Genomic DNA, 17,949 nt, shown 5'->3' on the forward strand with positions numbered 1-17,949 from the left:
TAAGTGTAATAGGCTCTGGTTACCAGCATGAAAGACCAGGAACCCACTCAACAGTCTCAGATAGCTAAAAATTAAGATATTTGTTTCCATAAAATGAGTGTGCAACATTTCTGAACTGAGTAGAGTATAGAATACTGGAGGGGAAGTCAAAGAGAACTCACAGATTTTCCAGGTTTTACTTGGATATGGAGCCTGTTAAATAATGCGGGAACACAGGCAATATAAAAACAGCTAGCCGGAGGTGGAAAGAATAAATTTGGTTTTGGCCACTTTGCATTTGATGCACAAATAACTTAATGGGAGATGTCCTGTTAAAATCTGTAAATACAGATCTGAAGCTTGGGAGATGGCGAGGGTGAAAGATAAGGATTTATTTGTCATTACATGGTAGTTAAAATGGATAAATGATGGATTAGATCCCCCTGGGGGAATTTGTATAGTGAAAAGAAAAGAGGACTAAAGATTAAAATCTTTGGAAAATATAATTTAAAATCAAGTTAGAGGAAGGGAAGCCAGCAAAGGAGATTAAGAGGGGTAGTCAGGGGGACAGGGGAGAAACGTGAAGGACAGTACCTGAGAAGCCATCATGGGAAAGTTTCAGGAAGAGAGAGGGCTTCGGCAGCATTAGCGGTACTAGCAAAATCAAGGAAGGAGAAAACTAAAAAAACACTACTGTCTAGTAATTTAGGATATTATTTTTGTTTTTTGTTTGTTTTTGAGAACAGTTGCAGTAAATAATAGAGTAAGTGAAAAGTTATGGGTTCTGATGAGGAAAGTGGTAAATGCATTTGTTAAAGGCAAAAGTGTGAGCTAGATCTCTAAGCCTGGGGTTTCATTGCAAAACTCACATTTCCATCTCTGAAAATTCTGAGAAATCAATGGGAATAAATAAAGGTGACATTTCTCAAGGAGAACTTATTAACAGTAGCCATAGAGTACCCACTGAGCCAAGTCTTTGGGAAAGTCATAATTGATTACTAGTAAGAATTCTTCCTCTACAAATTCCCCAGGAAAAATAATTAACCTTATAAATTTCCTTCAGACCAAGAGACAAAACTGTTGGCCTCTAGGCTAATGTCTACCCTTTCAGCAATTGTGGGTTTTTCCTTAAGCTGTTCTTGCTAGTTCACCTTTCACAAGATTTTGCTGGATGACTAATTTACAGATCTGATATATTATTATCTTCTACTCATCCTGTCCTTAGGAGTCTGAGTGAGTCCTACAAACAATGCATGTATTTCTAAACCCCTCTCCTGGTGGCATGCATCAACTCTGTTCAGTGACCACTTGGTAACTTAAAACCAGCCGTGATGGAGTATTTATTCCTCAGAAATCAGCAAACTATAAATCCGAACTTTTCCCCCTTGGATAGCTGGTTGTTAAACAAATACTAGCACACCACTGACTATACTCCCATGGGGAATGAAAGAATTAGGTGACTAAACTCTGTTCAGCTAGCATCACAGTGATTTATGCTCTTATTTGATACTTAATACTGGAGATAATACTCCAGTATATAGCCCAGATAAAATAAGCATGCTGTTCATTTTTATTGAGTTCCTACTACATGCCAGACACTGATCTAGATAACGGGAATATAAAATAAGTAAGACAACAATTATCCTTAGGGAGTTTATAATCTAGCAGGATGGATGGTAGAAGATGGATGGATAGACAGATAGGAGGAAGATATATGATAAGACTATAAGAAAGACATGAATAAATTCATTTACGAACATTCAAGGTAGTGATTAATTCTCCTGGAAGGAATTAAGAAAGATTTTTCTAGCTGGGACTTCATTTGAAGAATATTGTTTATAAGGCTAAACCTTAAGTTAGCTCTCAATATTCTGTAGCCTTTCCTGTCTTCTCTATCCCAAGCAGAGACCTTATCCCACAATACCCTCATTAGGAGACCTATCTAAACACAATTACCTCTGACCAACAGATTTTTGCACAGTGCAGCATTCAGATCAGACACTGAGAAGAGCCTTGGCTAAGACAGAGAAGAAAATTATCTAGAAGTAATTCATCAGAGAGATTATCTACAATTGTGTGGCTGTCAACAGACAACAGCTCTTCTCTTGAATTATGGTATGCAATAAAAGTAGGGTGTCAAAAGGAGGAGAACATCTTGTTCACAGAATTTCTTTAACTGACTGCAGCACCAAGACTCCCTCTGCTCTGTTCGTACCTCCTCTGTGTACCGCCCCTGCGCTGAGTCTAAGCCCTGCCCAGAACTTCAGCCTTTCCTTTCTCTTCCAAAGATTGTGTTTGCCCTAATTTTTTCCCCTTCTTTTGATCTGTTCATTGTGTCTTCTCTCTGAATATGATATGAATAATCCTACAAGTCTTCTTGATGATATAAAACTTGTTTTTCTTCAAACCTGGACTTTTTTAACTGTCCAGTATTTTACAATAATCAGTTCTTGAACTAGAGCTGTAGACAGCCAACTACAGTGTTGTAGTGAGATTTATTAAACTGAAGACTAGAAATGCTTCAGGGAACTCTTATAATTCCACCCACATGTTTTGTCTGAGAAAGCTCAAACAACCTGAGATGCTGTAGAGAAGTCACTAGGTAATAGCCTCATTAAAAACTGTAAATGAGTATACTGGAGAAAATAAAAATTTTATTTTAGAAATTTGAATATACTTTTTTCTCAGGAATATTATTCTAAAACTTTAATTAAAACTTTTAGTAGAGCTTCACAGATAGGCTGATACTTTCCACTAATGTTAGGTAAATAGGGAGAACATTAACTTTTCCCAGCCACTTAGAAACTCCTTAGAGTCTGGAACATCCTGAAGAATAATTTCCTGTAAATTTTTCTAGTTCATGATCTGCTTAATAGTAATGGACAAAACATCAAAATGTTGTCGGGAAAAGCTTCCTCACTCTCTTACAAGATTTTAATGACCTCCAATCAGAGCACAATTTTTCAGCTGGGATCATGTAATCCTATGCAATAAATCTTTCTTTTTTTCAATTAAAGAGAACTATAATCATATCGTTCATGTTCATCTGTCACTTATAAACAATACATACTAATTCTTTAAAATACTGTCTATTGTGCAGTACCAAGACAACACCAACAATTTCCTAAATAAATGAACTTACATTTATGACCCATTACCTTGGTATAATAATAATTTAGCTGCTTCTGTCTCACTTTTTGTTTATTATATTTTAGGACAAGCAAAAAACACATTTAAGAAAAGCAAAAAAAAAAGAACCATTTTAAAAGTAAACCCAGTGTTAGGTCATTTATTACTTTGATTTCTGGGCTTTTTGTGAATTGTATATATGCAGGTGTCATATTCTAAATATTTAAAATAAGTTCTAAAGTTTTATTTATAAAAATATTTTTGTTATTGTTTCTCACTTTCCATGTATCTCGTTCTGATGCTCCTGTGTCTATCTGTAATGGAAACCTGAGCTGTATTCCAAAGGTAACCGCTTCGTTACTCAGAAGCACCCAAAGAAATGCACCCGATGCAAGCCTGGAATAGGCAGCAGAATCTTCATCAAGCTAGAGATTTTGAAGCTAGTTTGCATTTTTTCTTTTTATGAATTTTTCACCCTGTCTTTATTTAATAACCTACTTTTTAGGCACTGCTGTGTGCTAAGCACACTTTTAGGTATTTTGAGTAATTTCTCTCCTCACAATAATCCTTAATATGGGATTTATCCTTATCTTACTGGTTCAAAGGCTAAACCTGAGTTTCAGTTAAATTAAATCTCTGACTTTTAGGTGGTAAGAGAGCTTTTATCACCTAAAGGTAAGGAAGATGTTCTCCTGAACTTTAGGAGTTTTTATTCCCATACAGAGTTAGAAAATTAAACATGAACACTCTTACACACACACACACACACACACACACACACACCTCTCTATAACAACAGGTATTGTGTGATAAATTATATAAAATCCATTAAACTATAGTATATGGAATCTTTCCTTAAATTTTGCATATCTAACATTTTAGCTCAGCAAACTAGATTATATGAGAGGTCTTAGCCAAAGATATGTGCAATGAATGCCACCATGTGTGTTTTAGAAAATTCCTGAGGATTAGACTAGCCTCTGTGCACCTGTGAACTGTAGCAATGGGCTCAAAAGTCATGTAAAATGACAAAGGCTAGAGAATGCAAAGTCAGATCCTAACTACTGAGATTCAGAAGCTGAGCAAGCAGTTAGAATTCAGAACAAATGGGTCAGGAACTAATCTGGGAGAAACAGGATACAGAGGTACCAGGCACCCTTGCATATCAGGATAAAATAACAGAGATAAATGAAAAATAAAGCATCTGTGTCAGCCAAGAAGTGTCATTTATCTCCTGCTGAGGTGCAGCTCTTCCTCATCCTGCAGTTGGGAATGAGTAATTCCCTATGAGGGGATGGGATATGAATGAACCTGGCCCGACAGGTGGTGAGGCCCAAGGACACAGTGGGAGTTATTGAAAAAGTTTGATTTAATATTTAAATTTTGCTTTATACAAATACTCTCTGAGACACATCTTTTGGATTTATGTAGAAATAGTTATATTTTAATTGTAGCTTAGCAATCTTAAAGTAATAAATTTATTTTGGGGTATTTTTACTCAATACTTCTTTTGTTAAAGACATTCCTAGAATTGATACTAAGCCAGTATTTAGCTACTATATAATCATCATCATCATCATTATCATTGTCATTTGTCATTTATAAAATACTTGTTATGTGTTAGTTATTGTTCTAAGGGCTTTGCATACATTGTCTTATTTAATTCTTGCGTCAAGCCCAGAAGATGGGTACGACTGTTATCCACTTTATAGCAGATAAGAAACTGGAATCATAGAAACAATTATCCTGAGATCATATACCTAATAATTAATGCAGCCAGGATGCCGACCACTGATTCAGTCTCACTCCAGGGCATGTGCTCATAGTGATTATAATATTTCCCTTACTGCCTCCCAGAGTTAATATTTAGGATTTTTTTCATTTGAATTTAGATGATATAATAATCCCATGAACAAAAGCAAAGAAAAAGATATAATACCAAAACAGTTGCAAAGAAAAAAATTCAATACCAACACTGCTTATCTATTCACTGTTAAATTATTTTAAAAGATATGTCAGATTGATTTTCCTTTTCAATATAAATGATAAGAATGAGATAGATAAAGTCCCCCAAATACAGTACAGTATCTATTGAACAGTTTAATAGTTTTGAAAATTTTCTTAAAACATTTACCTTTCTAATAAATGAAATGTTCAAAAAATATATAAATAAAAAGAAAGACTTCTGTTTATGTCTCAACTTGAGATCAAGCTTACTGTTAATACATTGCATGAAAACACACATACATGGTGTGTGTGTGTGTCTGTATTAACATAGAGAGTGTTGACCCACCCATTGGAATGCTGCCAGACATGGCTGGCAGTGGCTGAGGACATTTTCAGTCAAAGTGTAAATTTTTCAAATATTTAAAAATTATTTTTAGTTTGAAAAAGAATGTCATTGACTAAATAGTCTCCAAATAAATTCATTGTAAATAAATAATCTTCCTTTTAAAATAAAACATGGGAGTTCCAGTTACATAGCTAGCTCCTGGGGGTTGGGAAGCAGCATTTTTCTTTTGAAAAATTTAATTATACTCTTTGTGTTAATTGGGAATTTATTCAACAAAATGGACAGTTAAAGTGGGTGAAGATAGGCCTAATTTGAATGTATGTTTCTAAATAAAGAATTTGATTATTAAAATTTTATGAAGCCTTAGAAATAATCCTTTCACCTTACATTTGAAGAAAATCATCAGTTGTTAATTAAAAAATATATACCTAGATACCAGAAGATTGTAGAGAAAAAAAAACAGGTTGATAAAATCTGATGTAATAATGTTTATACTATGCCTTCCAACTCATTTGATCTTAGCCAAAATGTTTATATCTGACACTTGTAGTGAACTGTTGTTCGTGCAGACCTGTTTATTAGGTAATGATTCTTAAGTCACAATAAATGGTTTCTGTAAGATAACAATGTTCTAAGCTTTATGAAATCTACCACTATCTATGATTAGAGAAATCTTTGTTACAAAATTGACAGATAAGGATATTTCAGTGTTATGTTTGAAGTGTACATAATTAAAGAAAAATCTATTAGCAGATATTCTCATAACCCAGTAATATCTAGCTATCAGGAACATAATAACACTGGCAGAATTTTTTTATATTGTGTGCAATGCCACAATATAATGTATTACATTCGACCCTTACAATGTATTACATTCGACCCTTGAACAACACTGGTTTGAACTATGCAGGGTCCACTTATACATATTTTGTTTTGTTTTGTTTCCGTAAATATGGTAAATGTATTTTCTCTTATTATTTTCTTAACAATTTATTTTCTCTAGCTTTATTGTAAGAATACATATATAGTACATTTAACATACAAAGTATGTGTTAATCGACTGTTAACATAATCAATATGGCTTCCAGTAAACAGTAGGCTGTTAGTAGTTAAGTTTTGAAGGAGTCAAAAGTTATATGATGATTTTCAACTGCTTCTGGGGTGAGGGGCCAGGGATAGTCAAGTCTAACCTCCATGTTGTTGAAGGGTCGACTGTATTTCTACTTTTGAAAACAACCTTGCAAAGAAGATATTATTCCTATTATTTTATAAACAGGGTTTTAAAGGTTAAATAATTTGCTTAATTTTACTCAGCTAGTAAGAGGTTTCCTTACTCCAGGTTTTCCAGACTCCATAGTCCATTATTTTTTCATCCCAATGTAATTAACATAAAGCATTTATGATGGTTTTCGATTTACCAGAATATTTGTACATCCAGAACACCCTACACCCTGGCTGTCCCAGATAACTATCTAATCATTTCAATTCCAGGAAATTTCAATTGAATAAATAATAATGACATTTTCTAGTATTTTTAGGATTCATCAAAATTGCAGCAATCATTCAAAAATTAAACTTTCTCTTTTCTCTTGGCTTTCCTAAAAAAAGTTAGTGTTTTATAATTAGATTTTGTATTATCTCTAGGTTTTCAGTGAAGCATAATGGATTAAGGACGAAATTGATGGCTACTAAAATTGGTTTTTATAAGTTACAATGGCAAGTTTACTATAACTTTTTTCAAATTTTATTTATAAATAAAAATATGCTACTTCCTAACATTAAGCCAAATGTTTATTTCCCAGATTTTACCTAAATGTTCTTCCCTGAGGCCATTGCTGTTGTGAAACTATTTTAATGGCCTTCATTGGGGTGTGGTGAAAATGCTCTAATTGCCTTTGCTAAAAAAAAAAGGTTTTATATAAATTGAATTTTTCTTTTAGGATAATTGCCATTCACTTTTGTTTTATATGCCACTGAGTGGGATTTTGCAGTATCCTCTGTGGACAATAAAGTACTGAAATAGGAGAAGCTAATAATTGCTTTGTGTGGTAATACTGACAACTTGTGCATATTTGTCAATCTGTGTTAACAGTATCGATCAGGATGGGATCCTCATAGAGGGGCAGATAATATTTCCACTAAATCTTCGGACAGTGATGTAAGTGATATATCTGCGGTTTCAAGGACTAGTAGTGCTTCTCGTTTCAGCAGCACAAGCTACATGTCTGTCCAATCAGAACGGCCAAGAGGAAACAAGAAAATCAGGTGAGTAAGGGGACTTGTGCAGGAAACTCTTCTAAGTATGTATTAGGAGGTCTTTCTTTTTCTTTGGATAAACATAATATTCTCTATTTCTAAAGGTTAATTTTTGTTATTAATGCAATAAGAACTTGTGTAGATATCATTTTTTATTTTGTTTTGGTCTACCTTTCAAACTCCTTGCACAAGCAATTTTCTTACTAGAGTACTTGAATTGATATCATTAGTTATTTTCTAATCTCTTCTTACAAAAGTAATTGTTATACATTTGTTGAGGTTAAAGTGATAGTTTTGTGAAGATTTGAATTTTACAATGTTCTAAGAAATACGAAAAATAATATTTGGAGGGTTTTTTCTAGCTGAATATATTTCAGTGATTCAGAAAACACAAGAATATTATTTTTTTAGTAGGTTGCTCCTTATTTTCCTGAAACTATTATAAATACATGGAAAAAGTCCTCAGTTCCTCAATATTTATGAATGTTATATACATGCCTGTATAATTTGTGTTTATCACCAGACCTACAGATTTTATGGGCACCCGAGTTAAATTATTTTTTACTTTATAAAAAAAAAATCTATAATGAAGAGACCACAACTTTTTTCTATGCAATTCTATAATGGGAAAATGTGATTTAAAAACAATTAAGATGAAGTGTTGCTTATACTAGTGCTTCTCTGGTATACTGGAAAAAATAGTTCCAACATTTAAAATTTGTAAATTTTATTTATGTTTTAGTAGTTTTCATTTCCTTTCTGTCTAATTTTGTATGCATGTTTTTCTTACTTTTTCTTCTTTGTGTTTATTTGCATGCCTTCCTTCAATTTCTGTTGCTTTCAAAGGCCAAAGGGAGTAGCAGAGGGAGGGAAAGAAGGGGATAAGCACGAAGAGATAGTTCATGAGGAGGAAGAGGTAAAGCAAGAAAGAATTGATGAGAATGAGAAAGGGACAGAGGTTACAAAAACGTCCAATGAGAAAAACAGAGAAGCGGGAGATGAGGAACAACCACAAGATACACCTGAGCCAGGGAAAGACAAAGGCCAGTGGAGTAAAGAGGATCTGCAAAGGCGATTCTCACAAAACGGTGACAGGTAAAATACGCTCGTTTTTGTAGACACTCCCCATTAGTAACGTAGTCTTTTTTCCTGTCCCTGAAAACTGCTTTGCCTCTTACATCGGGCTCCTTTTCTTGTGTTTTCTGTGTTTATAGTCTAATACAACTAATTAATGTGTTGGCAAATTATCATCAAATAGATTGACTTACTAAACAATCTCTCCTTTGTATCAGCTAGCTCTGAGAGTCTGAATTACTGGTTTTCAAGTTTCTTAGGATTAGCTGAATGAAACAAATTTCCCTTTAGTTTTTTTTATCATGAATTACCATCTCTCTTCCCCATTTGTACGGTCAAAACCTTTGAAATGAAGGTTGGAAAGGGCTGAAAAAATTAGCTCACTTTATAAGAAATATTACATACTGGAAATGAAATTTTTAAATGAGTCGGCTAATAACAACAACAAGTAAACTTTATTCAATCTGTAACTCTCTTGTCTCTTAGTTTTCTGGTGGGTTCTGGTGTAGTTTTGAGTTCTAAGGAAGGCTGAACAACTGCAAAGGAAGGGTAGATACCCCAGGGTTCATTAGAAGGCAGACATAGTGGATTAGGCCCCTCTCAAAACTCATTCAGCTAGAGAAACCGCCAAAGAAGGAACTTTAAACAGGGGATAAAGGCAAGGAGAAAAACAGAAACAGCGAGGTAAAAAGCAACTATGCTTTCATTTTCATAACACAAAGCACTAAAGATGAAGCTGTCTGTATAGTGCTGTACTGAAGGTCAAATCAGCACAAGTACACAGAAATTCAGCCTTGAGCCTGAGGGGATGGGTTTCTCTAATTACACTTATCTGAGACTGAGGATTGCAAATCTTGCCCGTGTTGGAGGGACTGGGGTTTCCGGTATTCAGTCCACAATTTGATTTTGTGTTAGTACAAGTCAGCTTGATAAGCACACCCTATTATAAGCCAAATTTTTCATTAATATATCTTAACCCTGTATCAGTTTGTGCTTTATTCTCATTAATGAGAAAGGTAATTGGGACAGATGATACCCCTTGAGTATGCTATTCAGTAGTTTAGTCTATACTTAAAATTTGTCTCAGATTGGTATATTAACTATATCACTGCTCTGTGAAAGTTTCTGTATAACAGATATTAAACCTAATAATGAATGTTAAAATGTGGGCATATTTTGTGATTTGAGTCTAAATTATTAATTTCAGTCTACCTTTGTTTTTTATTCATTTTAAACATTTTATTTACTTATTTTTAGAGAGAGGGAGAGGGAATGAGAAAGAAAGGGAGAGAAACATCAGTGTGTGGTAGCCTCTGGTGCACCCCCTACTGGAGACCTGGCCCACAACCCAGATGTGTGCCCCGACTGGGAATTGAACTAACAACCCCTTGGTTCCCAGGCCCATGCTCAATCCACTGAGCTACACCAGCCAGGGCTCTCTTTGTTTTTTATTTAACTGTTGATAACTACATTAGTTTATTTAGTAAAACCCATTTTACTGATTTGCAGGATATAGGATCATTTTGTTATTAATTCACAGAGAAAAACTTTCTAATTTATCCTTGGAAGAAGATACAGTTTTCTTTTGTCTGTACTGTATAAATGAGAACACGAGTCCATTGATGTTTGCCTAGAGCCAAAAGCCTATACAGGCATTCCTGACTTGGATAGAGGTTTAGAGAAGGCTATGACCTAAATTTCCAATTTCTAAAAAATTTTTACCCAAGGACATTTTTTCATTGCTTTTAGAGAGAAGGAAAGGGGGAGGGGAGAGAGAGAGAAACATGGACTGGTTGCCTTCTCCTAGCACTCTAACCGTGGGTCAGACCCACAACCTGGGTGTGTGCCTGATCAAGGATTGAACCCACCACCTCTCTGTCTAGGGGATGACGCTTCAACCAACTGAGTCACACCAGCCAGGGCCTAAGCTTCCAATTTTTCATATTACTTTCTTCATCACATTCTTCACGTAGGGAGCATATTGCTTTACAGGGAGAAGGAAAAGGTGCTATATTCCTAACAGTTTAAGTTATCAAGGCATTGTATTCAGTTCAAGTAGCTATAGCATATTTCTGGCACTCTGAACTGAAGGGGCTCAGGCTGATCTCTCCAGGGAACATATATTCCATAAGATGGCAAGAGTGTCAACTGCAATTTGGTAAGAAAAGGGTGGTGTCAGAGTGCAAATAGGATCTTGAATTTGCTTTCATTTCTTAGAATAAAACTAACAATCTGTATTCTGAGAGAAAATATGTTCGAGTACTCCCTGTGTCATTTTGTTTTGGTAGTTGTTAAAAATAATTTGTATATTTATATGCTAAAAACAAATTACATGCTTATACAACATTAGTGGAAACAATCATCTTCTATAATACACCATTGACGTTTTATGCCTTTTACTTGTAATCCAAGTTTTTATAAACAAAAAAGTTTTCTGACTTCAGAGTTTAAGTATTTATAGTACTGTTACTACTTAAAGTTAACATAGTGACTACAATGAACAAAATTTATTATAGTTGCTATTTTCATTATAGTATTTGGATCTCATTGCATGGTACAGAATTATGTTTTCTGTGTTCTGTTAAGTCAAATGAACATACTATACAGCTTCTGAATTTACAAGTAGAAAATGAATAGCAAAATATAGACTCAAGAAAGTTCATTAAATATTTAAATATATTTGTCCTAAGTTGATAATAATATATTCATACTTAGCTATTTATATTTATATACATGTATATATTGTCTAGTAAAATGCTCTTGTATCATTAATGATGATATGGTGAACTCTAGAAAATCTGGAATTATATTTGCCATTTAAAATATTTTTCTCACTCTGTGTAATCTTAGATGTAAAATTTTAAATTTTACATCTATTTACATTTGCTGATTATATGCCAAATACATGTAGTAAGCTGGCCCAGGGTGGGGGGTAGAAGTAATGATGTAAGAAGAAATTATTCATTCAACTATTTACTTAGAAAACTTCTCAGGCAGTGTACTTAAAATTGGGAATGGAAATGAAATTAAATATTTTCATGCTTTTAAGCCTGAGAGTGAAGCAGTTGCTTAACCTTGGGTGGATGGATGTTTAAGGGTAGCAGCATACCCAAAACATGTCATCAGGATACCTGAACAAATTCACAAGAAGTTGTGATAAAAAAAAATTGGCAACAAAAGGGGAGATTTTAAATCTGCAATGGAAGGTAGACAAAACAAATACTGAAAATAGGGTCATTGTCAAGATCAACAATGTTCGTAGCTTTCTCATCCAACTAGATTCTTAATTCATTCTTCCAGACTCTTTTCTGGAGACATAAGACAAAAGAAAAAAGTTCAAGAAACTCATTCTCTATAAATTTTCAGTTCTAAGGCATTTTTATAAATGCTATGGAATTATAATTTGTCTTTTGGAAGAGATTATCCTTGAGATGGAAATTTTTTAAAGGAAAAAGCATTGGTTTACATTTTCATGAATAGCTGTTTTTAAGAGATTAAGCCATCTAAATTATCAAGCAAAAATTCTCATCTGTAGAAGAGCAATCAAAATAACTGTTAATGAAATATTTATTGCTGTTAATGTATTATTTTTAGAAAATACAGGTTCATGGCTATGTAACAGAACTTCATGTGTGCAGCATTTGTCTGCCTATGTTATACCTTTAAAGGGAAGCAGTATGTTTCATGAAAATAATTGTGGATTAGGAATCTAAGGTATCTGAATTCTCATCTTGACTTTGTCACATGTACCTACCCACTTTATCTGCCTGGGCTTTTTTGCTCGTCAAATAGAGGAATGGATGGCTCACATTCTCTTCTATAGATGGATGTAGAGCACAGAAAACAGGAAAGTAAGCATCTTCAGCTGTACTGATGATTATTATCATGAACTCAAAATATAATAGGTTCTGTGACTAACCACTAGTGGCACAAACAGCTCAACATAAGTTTCTGTCATTGGGCAAATGTTTTTAAAATTTAAGCAGCCAGTATTTCATATTTCATTGATCAAGCTGAGTGTTTTTTGGTTGCCTGGAAGTATTTTTCAGTGCTAACCCATCCCAGCTGGCACACGGATGGACTGTGTTCTTCCACTGATGTATTTCTGATGGTTTGTGTTTTATTTTTTTTCCTTTCACACTGAGGCTATATCTTCTAGTTAATACCAATGAAAATCTTAACAGGCCCAATAAACTTCTCCTCTGTCTTCTATGATTGTGCATAAAAAGGGAACTTTTTAAAAATACTTGAGCATTACTCTTAGATTTGTGATTCTGTAAGTTTAGGATGGAGCCCCCAAATTGATGTTTTTTCAAACAAACATCCCAGGGTATTATGATGGAGGGAGCTGTGCTGCTCTCCAGCTTCTTTTTGGGGTTGCTTGTATTTCCTAATGTATTTGAAGGTCAATTTGACAATTTTTGAAAAAAAATAAAAGGTAACAGGGATTTTGATAGGGATTGTTTTTAATTAATTAGATCAATTGGGGGCTACCGCTAATCCATGAACAAGAGATGTTCCATTTTTTATGGTTTTCTTCACTTTCTTTCAGTGATGTTTTGTAGTTTTCAGGGAACTCATATTGCACTTCTTTTATTAAATTTATTCTAAGTATTTTGTTTTTATATTATTGTAAATGGAATTGTTTTATTAATTTTATTTTAGATTGTTCACTGGTAGTGTATAGAAATGCAACTAATTTTTGCATATTGACCTTGTATCCTTCTACCTTGAGGTATTAATTTATTAGCTCTAAGAGTTTTTTTTTAAATTCTTTAATTCTTCAGGATATTCCACATGGGAGACCATTTCATCCATGAATATAGTTTTAATTTCTCTTTCCAAGTTGAATGACGAATCTTTGTTTTCCTTTCCTAATTGACCTTGCTGAAATCTCCACTACAGTATAAACTGGAAATGGCTTATGGACAGTTCTTAAAAGAAACAGCCACATAGAATTGCCTTATAGTAGCTAGAAAAGCATTTTTGAGGATGTCTCCTATGTCATTCATTCATTTCAAAATAGTCTGTTTGAAACTTTCATTTAAAACTTTATGAGCATCTCTCTTAAAGAATTCATTTGCATCACTGAAAACAAAACAGTGTAGCCATTATATTTTCTCTTTCATTTAGTGATCCAAAACATAATAATTTAATTCAGGTTCTTAGACTATATTATATTAAAATTCTATATTATATATAATAACTGACATTTTCTCTTTTGCCTCCTTAAACTTTGTTTTTCTACTATTTTATTACACTTGTGAACTATATTACTTTTTGATAAAACTACCTCCAATGATACATGCTGTGAAATGTAGGTAACAGATTTTATATCATGCATACTTATTTAGAGTTTGACCCCATTACCATTCTCTTCTTGAAATGCTTTTCCCTCTTGGCTTTTGTTTTTGCACACTCCCTTCATTCTCATGCTTCTCTTTGGTCACCTCTGTCTTTGTGAGCTTTCTCTGTGCTCCTTTTGTATCAATATTTTGTAAGATCCTACCTAAGCCCTCCTTCTTCACTCTACACACTCCATCTTGATGGTGCATTCTGTTCCATGGGTTCACATAGCGTCTGTGTGTTGATGACTTTCCAAATCTGTCTTTCCAGCCCAGATCTTTTTCTAATCATCTGCCAGACCCATCTCGTCCTGCTCCGGCCATCTGCTTGTCTGTCCCAGGGACATGTCAAGCTCAACATGTAAAATTCAGTTCATTATATCCCTTATCAAACAGACAACCAGAATTAATAACCTGCTCCTCCTCTGGTGGTGTCTTTCTCAGTGGACAGCATCAGATGCTCCCACTTGTCCAACAGAAATGTGAGCATCAGCTCTTGATTTGTCCTTCTCCTCCACTGAGCCCAGTTCATTCCTCATCGCCCAGCCTTACTGAATCTAATGCTCAGTTATTTGTGAAATATGTCCATTTCCCCCTAACCCCATTTCTACTTTCATAATTTAAGCTGTTATTTCTTATGGAGATGACTAGGCCATCTTATCTTCAGAAATAACAACTCATAAGTCTGAGCTCAATGTGATAATAACATAAAAATGAGTGGTCAGTTACTCTGGGGTAGCTCATTTGTGAGCTACTTTTAAAGGGCAAATTTTTAAAATGTCAACCTAATTAGGTTTATTTGATATGTTAAATCACATGGGAAGATTATCAAATGAGAAGTGATATTAAGCCTTTTTAGGTTATATTGATTTGGAAGCATGTTATTAGTATAAGTATTCCAGAAATTGTATGGAATTCCTGGAAATCTGAGGTGTCCTGGTGTAATGTTATTAGTCATAATTCAAGTTATCATCTTAAAATGTTTTATGTCACAGAAATAACCAAATATCCTGTCAATTCATTATGATAAACTTCCATCAGATTATTAACAATTGGCACGTTCAAGTTATCTGTCATTTACAGACAGTCCGTTTCATCCTAATGGTTTTGCAAAAGTAAGATTCTTGGAAAGGATCATACCAAGTACTCTTTTTTCATATTTAAAAAAATTGTTTGATTACAGTTTGCATTAAACACTATTTTGCATTAGTTTCAGGTGTACAACACAGCTGATAGACATTCATATAAGTTACAGTGTTCTCTCTGATAATTCAGTGCCCAGCTGGCACCATGGATAGTTAATACAAGATTGCTAACTATACTCCCTTACATTATGATCCCTGTTTTAATAGTATTTTTTATACCATCACTCTATTTCACCCCACTTCCCAACACACCTACCTTCTGGTCTCCATCAGTTTATTCTTTGTATTTATACGCCTGTTTCATTTTGTTAGTTTATTTTGTTCTTTTGATTCCACGTGTGTGATGTCATATGGTATTTGTCTTTCTCTGCCTGGCTTATTTCACGTAGCAAAATACTGTGTAGGTCCACCCGTGCTGTTACAAGTGGTAAGATTTCGTTATTTTTTAAGGCTGAAAATTGTCCATTGTATATGTACCACCAGTTTTTTATCCATTGTTTATCAGTGTGCACTTGGGTTGCTTCCCTATCTTGGCTATTGCAAATAATGCTGCAGTGAACATGGAGGTGCGTATATTCTTTTGAATTAGTGTTTTGGGTTTCGTCAGATGTGTACCCAGAAGTGGAATTGCTGCATTGTAAGGCAGTTCCAGTTTTACATTTTGGAGGAGCCTCCACGCTGTTTTCCATGGTGGTTTCACCAATCTCCATTCCCACCAACAGTGCATGCGGGTTCCCTTTTCTCCACATTTTACCAGCACTTGTTTGTTGATTTATTGATGATAACTTTTCTAATAGATATGAGGTGGCATCTCTGTGGTTTTATTTTGTATTTCTGTGATGATTAGTTATGTTGAGCATCTTTTCATATGTCTATTGTATATCTGTATGTCCTCTTTGGAGAAGTGTCTTTTTAGGTCCTCTGCCTACTTTTTAATTGTGTTATTTGTGTTTTGGTAATGAGTTATCTTAGTTCTTTATAAAATTTGAATATCAACTCTTTATCTGGTGTATTACTGGCAAATATTTTGTCCCATTCAGTAGGTGGTCTTTTTTTTGCTGATGGTTTTATTTCCTGTGGAAAAAAATTTTACTTTAATGTAGTCCTATTTATTTATTCTTTTATTTCTTTCCCTTATCCAAGGAGATATGTCAAATAAAGTATATTGCTAAGGGAAATGTCCAAAATTTTTACTGCCAGTGTTTTCTTCTAGGACTTCTATGGTTTCAGGCATTACATTTAAATTTTTAATCCATTTAGTGTTTATTCTTGTATGTGGTATAAGAGGTTGGTCTAGTTTCAATCTTTTGCATGTATTTAAGTTTCTTAACACCGTTTATTGAATAGACTGTCTTTATCCCATTGCGTGTACTACCTTCATTTGTCAAAGATTAATTGTCCATATAGGCACGGGCTTATCTCTGGTTTCTCTATTCAGTTCCATTTGTCTGTGTGTCTGTTTTTATGCCAGTACCATGCTGTTTTGAATACTATACAGGCTTGTAGTATAGTTTGATTACAATAGAATTACTATAAAGGGGACCCTCAGGTAGTGTGATACCTCCCACTTTGTTATTATTTTTCAAGATTGCTCTGTTTGGGGTCTTTTGTGTTTCCATACCAATTTTTGGATTATTTGTTCTAGTTCTGTGAAAAATGCCATTGATATTTTGATAGGAATTGTATTGAATCTACAGATTGCTTTGGGTAGTATGGACATTTTAATGATGTTAATTCTTCCTATCTATGAGCACAGTATAAGCTTCCATCTATTAGTATCCTCTCCGATTTCTTACTTCAATGTCTTGTAATTTTTTGAATATAAGTCTTTTACCTCCTTGATTAAATTTATTCTTAGGTTTTTTAATTCAGTTGTAAATGAGGTTGTTTTCTTAGTTTCCCTTTCTGATCATTCATCATTGGTGTATAAAAAATGCAACTGATTTCTGAATATTTATTTCATGTCCAAATTTATTTATCAGTTCTAGTAGTTTTCTGTGGCATCTTTAGGGTTCTCTCTATATAGCATCATGTCATCTGTAAATAATGTCAGTTTTATCTTCCTTTCCAGTTTGGATACCTTCTACTTCTTGTTGTCTGATTGCTGTGCAGGACTTCCAGTACTCTACTAAATACAAGTGGTGAAAGTGGACATCCTGTCTTATCCCTGATCTTGAAACACTTTTACTTTTTGCCCCATTGAGTATGATGTTAGCTATGGGTTTGTCATATATGGCCTTTATTGTGTTGAGGTATGTTCCATATATTTTCACTTTGCTGAGAGTTTTTATCATAAATAGATCCTGAATTTTGTCAAATGCTTTTTCTTCATCTGTCGATATGTTCATATGATTTTAATCCTTCACTTAGTGTGGTATATTACATTAATTGATTTGTGGGTATTGAATGAGACATGCATCCCAGGAATAAATCCTGCTTGATAGTGGTGAATGTGTTTTATAATGTACTGCTGAATTCATTTTGCTAACATTTTGTTGCGGATTTTTGCATTTATGTTCATCAGGGATATTGGCCTATAATTTTCTTTCTATGTAATCAGGAGAATGCTAGCTTTATAAAATGAATTGGGGTGGGGAGGTGCTCTTCCCTTTTATCGAATATTTTGGAATAGCTTGAAAAGGGTAGGTGTTAATTATTAATTTTTTGATTGTTTGGTAAAGTTCACCTGTGAAGCCAGGCAGTCCAGGACTTTTGTTTTTGGGGAGTT

At 34.1% G+C, this 17,949-nt stretch overlaps 1 protein-coding gene across 43 annotated transcripts in view; it reads left to right on the forward strand.

The window, feature by feature from the left end:
• Positions 1-17,949, forward strand: part of RIMS2 (regulating synaptic membrane exocytosis 2) — a 467,197-nt gene that overhangs the window by 351,331 nt on the left and 97,917 nt on the right. For 12 of the 43 annotated variants that reach the window (XM_045861580.1, XM_045861541.1, XM_045861535.1 and 9 more), the window contains one exon: positions 7,494-7,666. The exons of 24 other annotated variants lie outside the window; for them this stretch is intronic. In XM_045861580.1, the coding sequence (XP_045717536.1) occupies positions 7,494-7,666 (173 nt within the window). Of the gene's footprint in view, positions 1-7,493; positions 7,667-8,503; positions 8,753-17,949 lie in introns of all 43 variants that reach the window. 7 more of the 43 variants (XM_045861532.1, XM_045861533.1, XM_045861548.1 and 4 more) reach the window with 1 other exon arrangement.

Source organism: Phyllostomus hastatus, unplaced genomic scaffold (genome assembly GCF_019186645.2).
Source record: "Phyllostomus hastatus isolate PE091 unplaced genomic scaffold, TTU_PhHast_1.1 phas_scaffold_21, whole genome shotgun sequence".
Classification (NCBI taxonomy): domain Eukaryota; kingdom Metazoa; phylum Chordata; class Mammalia; order Chiroptera; family Phyllostomidae; genus Phyllostomus; species Phyllostomus hastatus.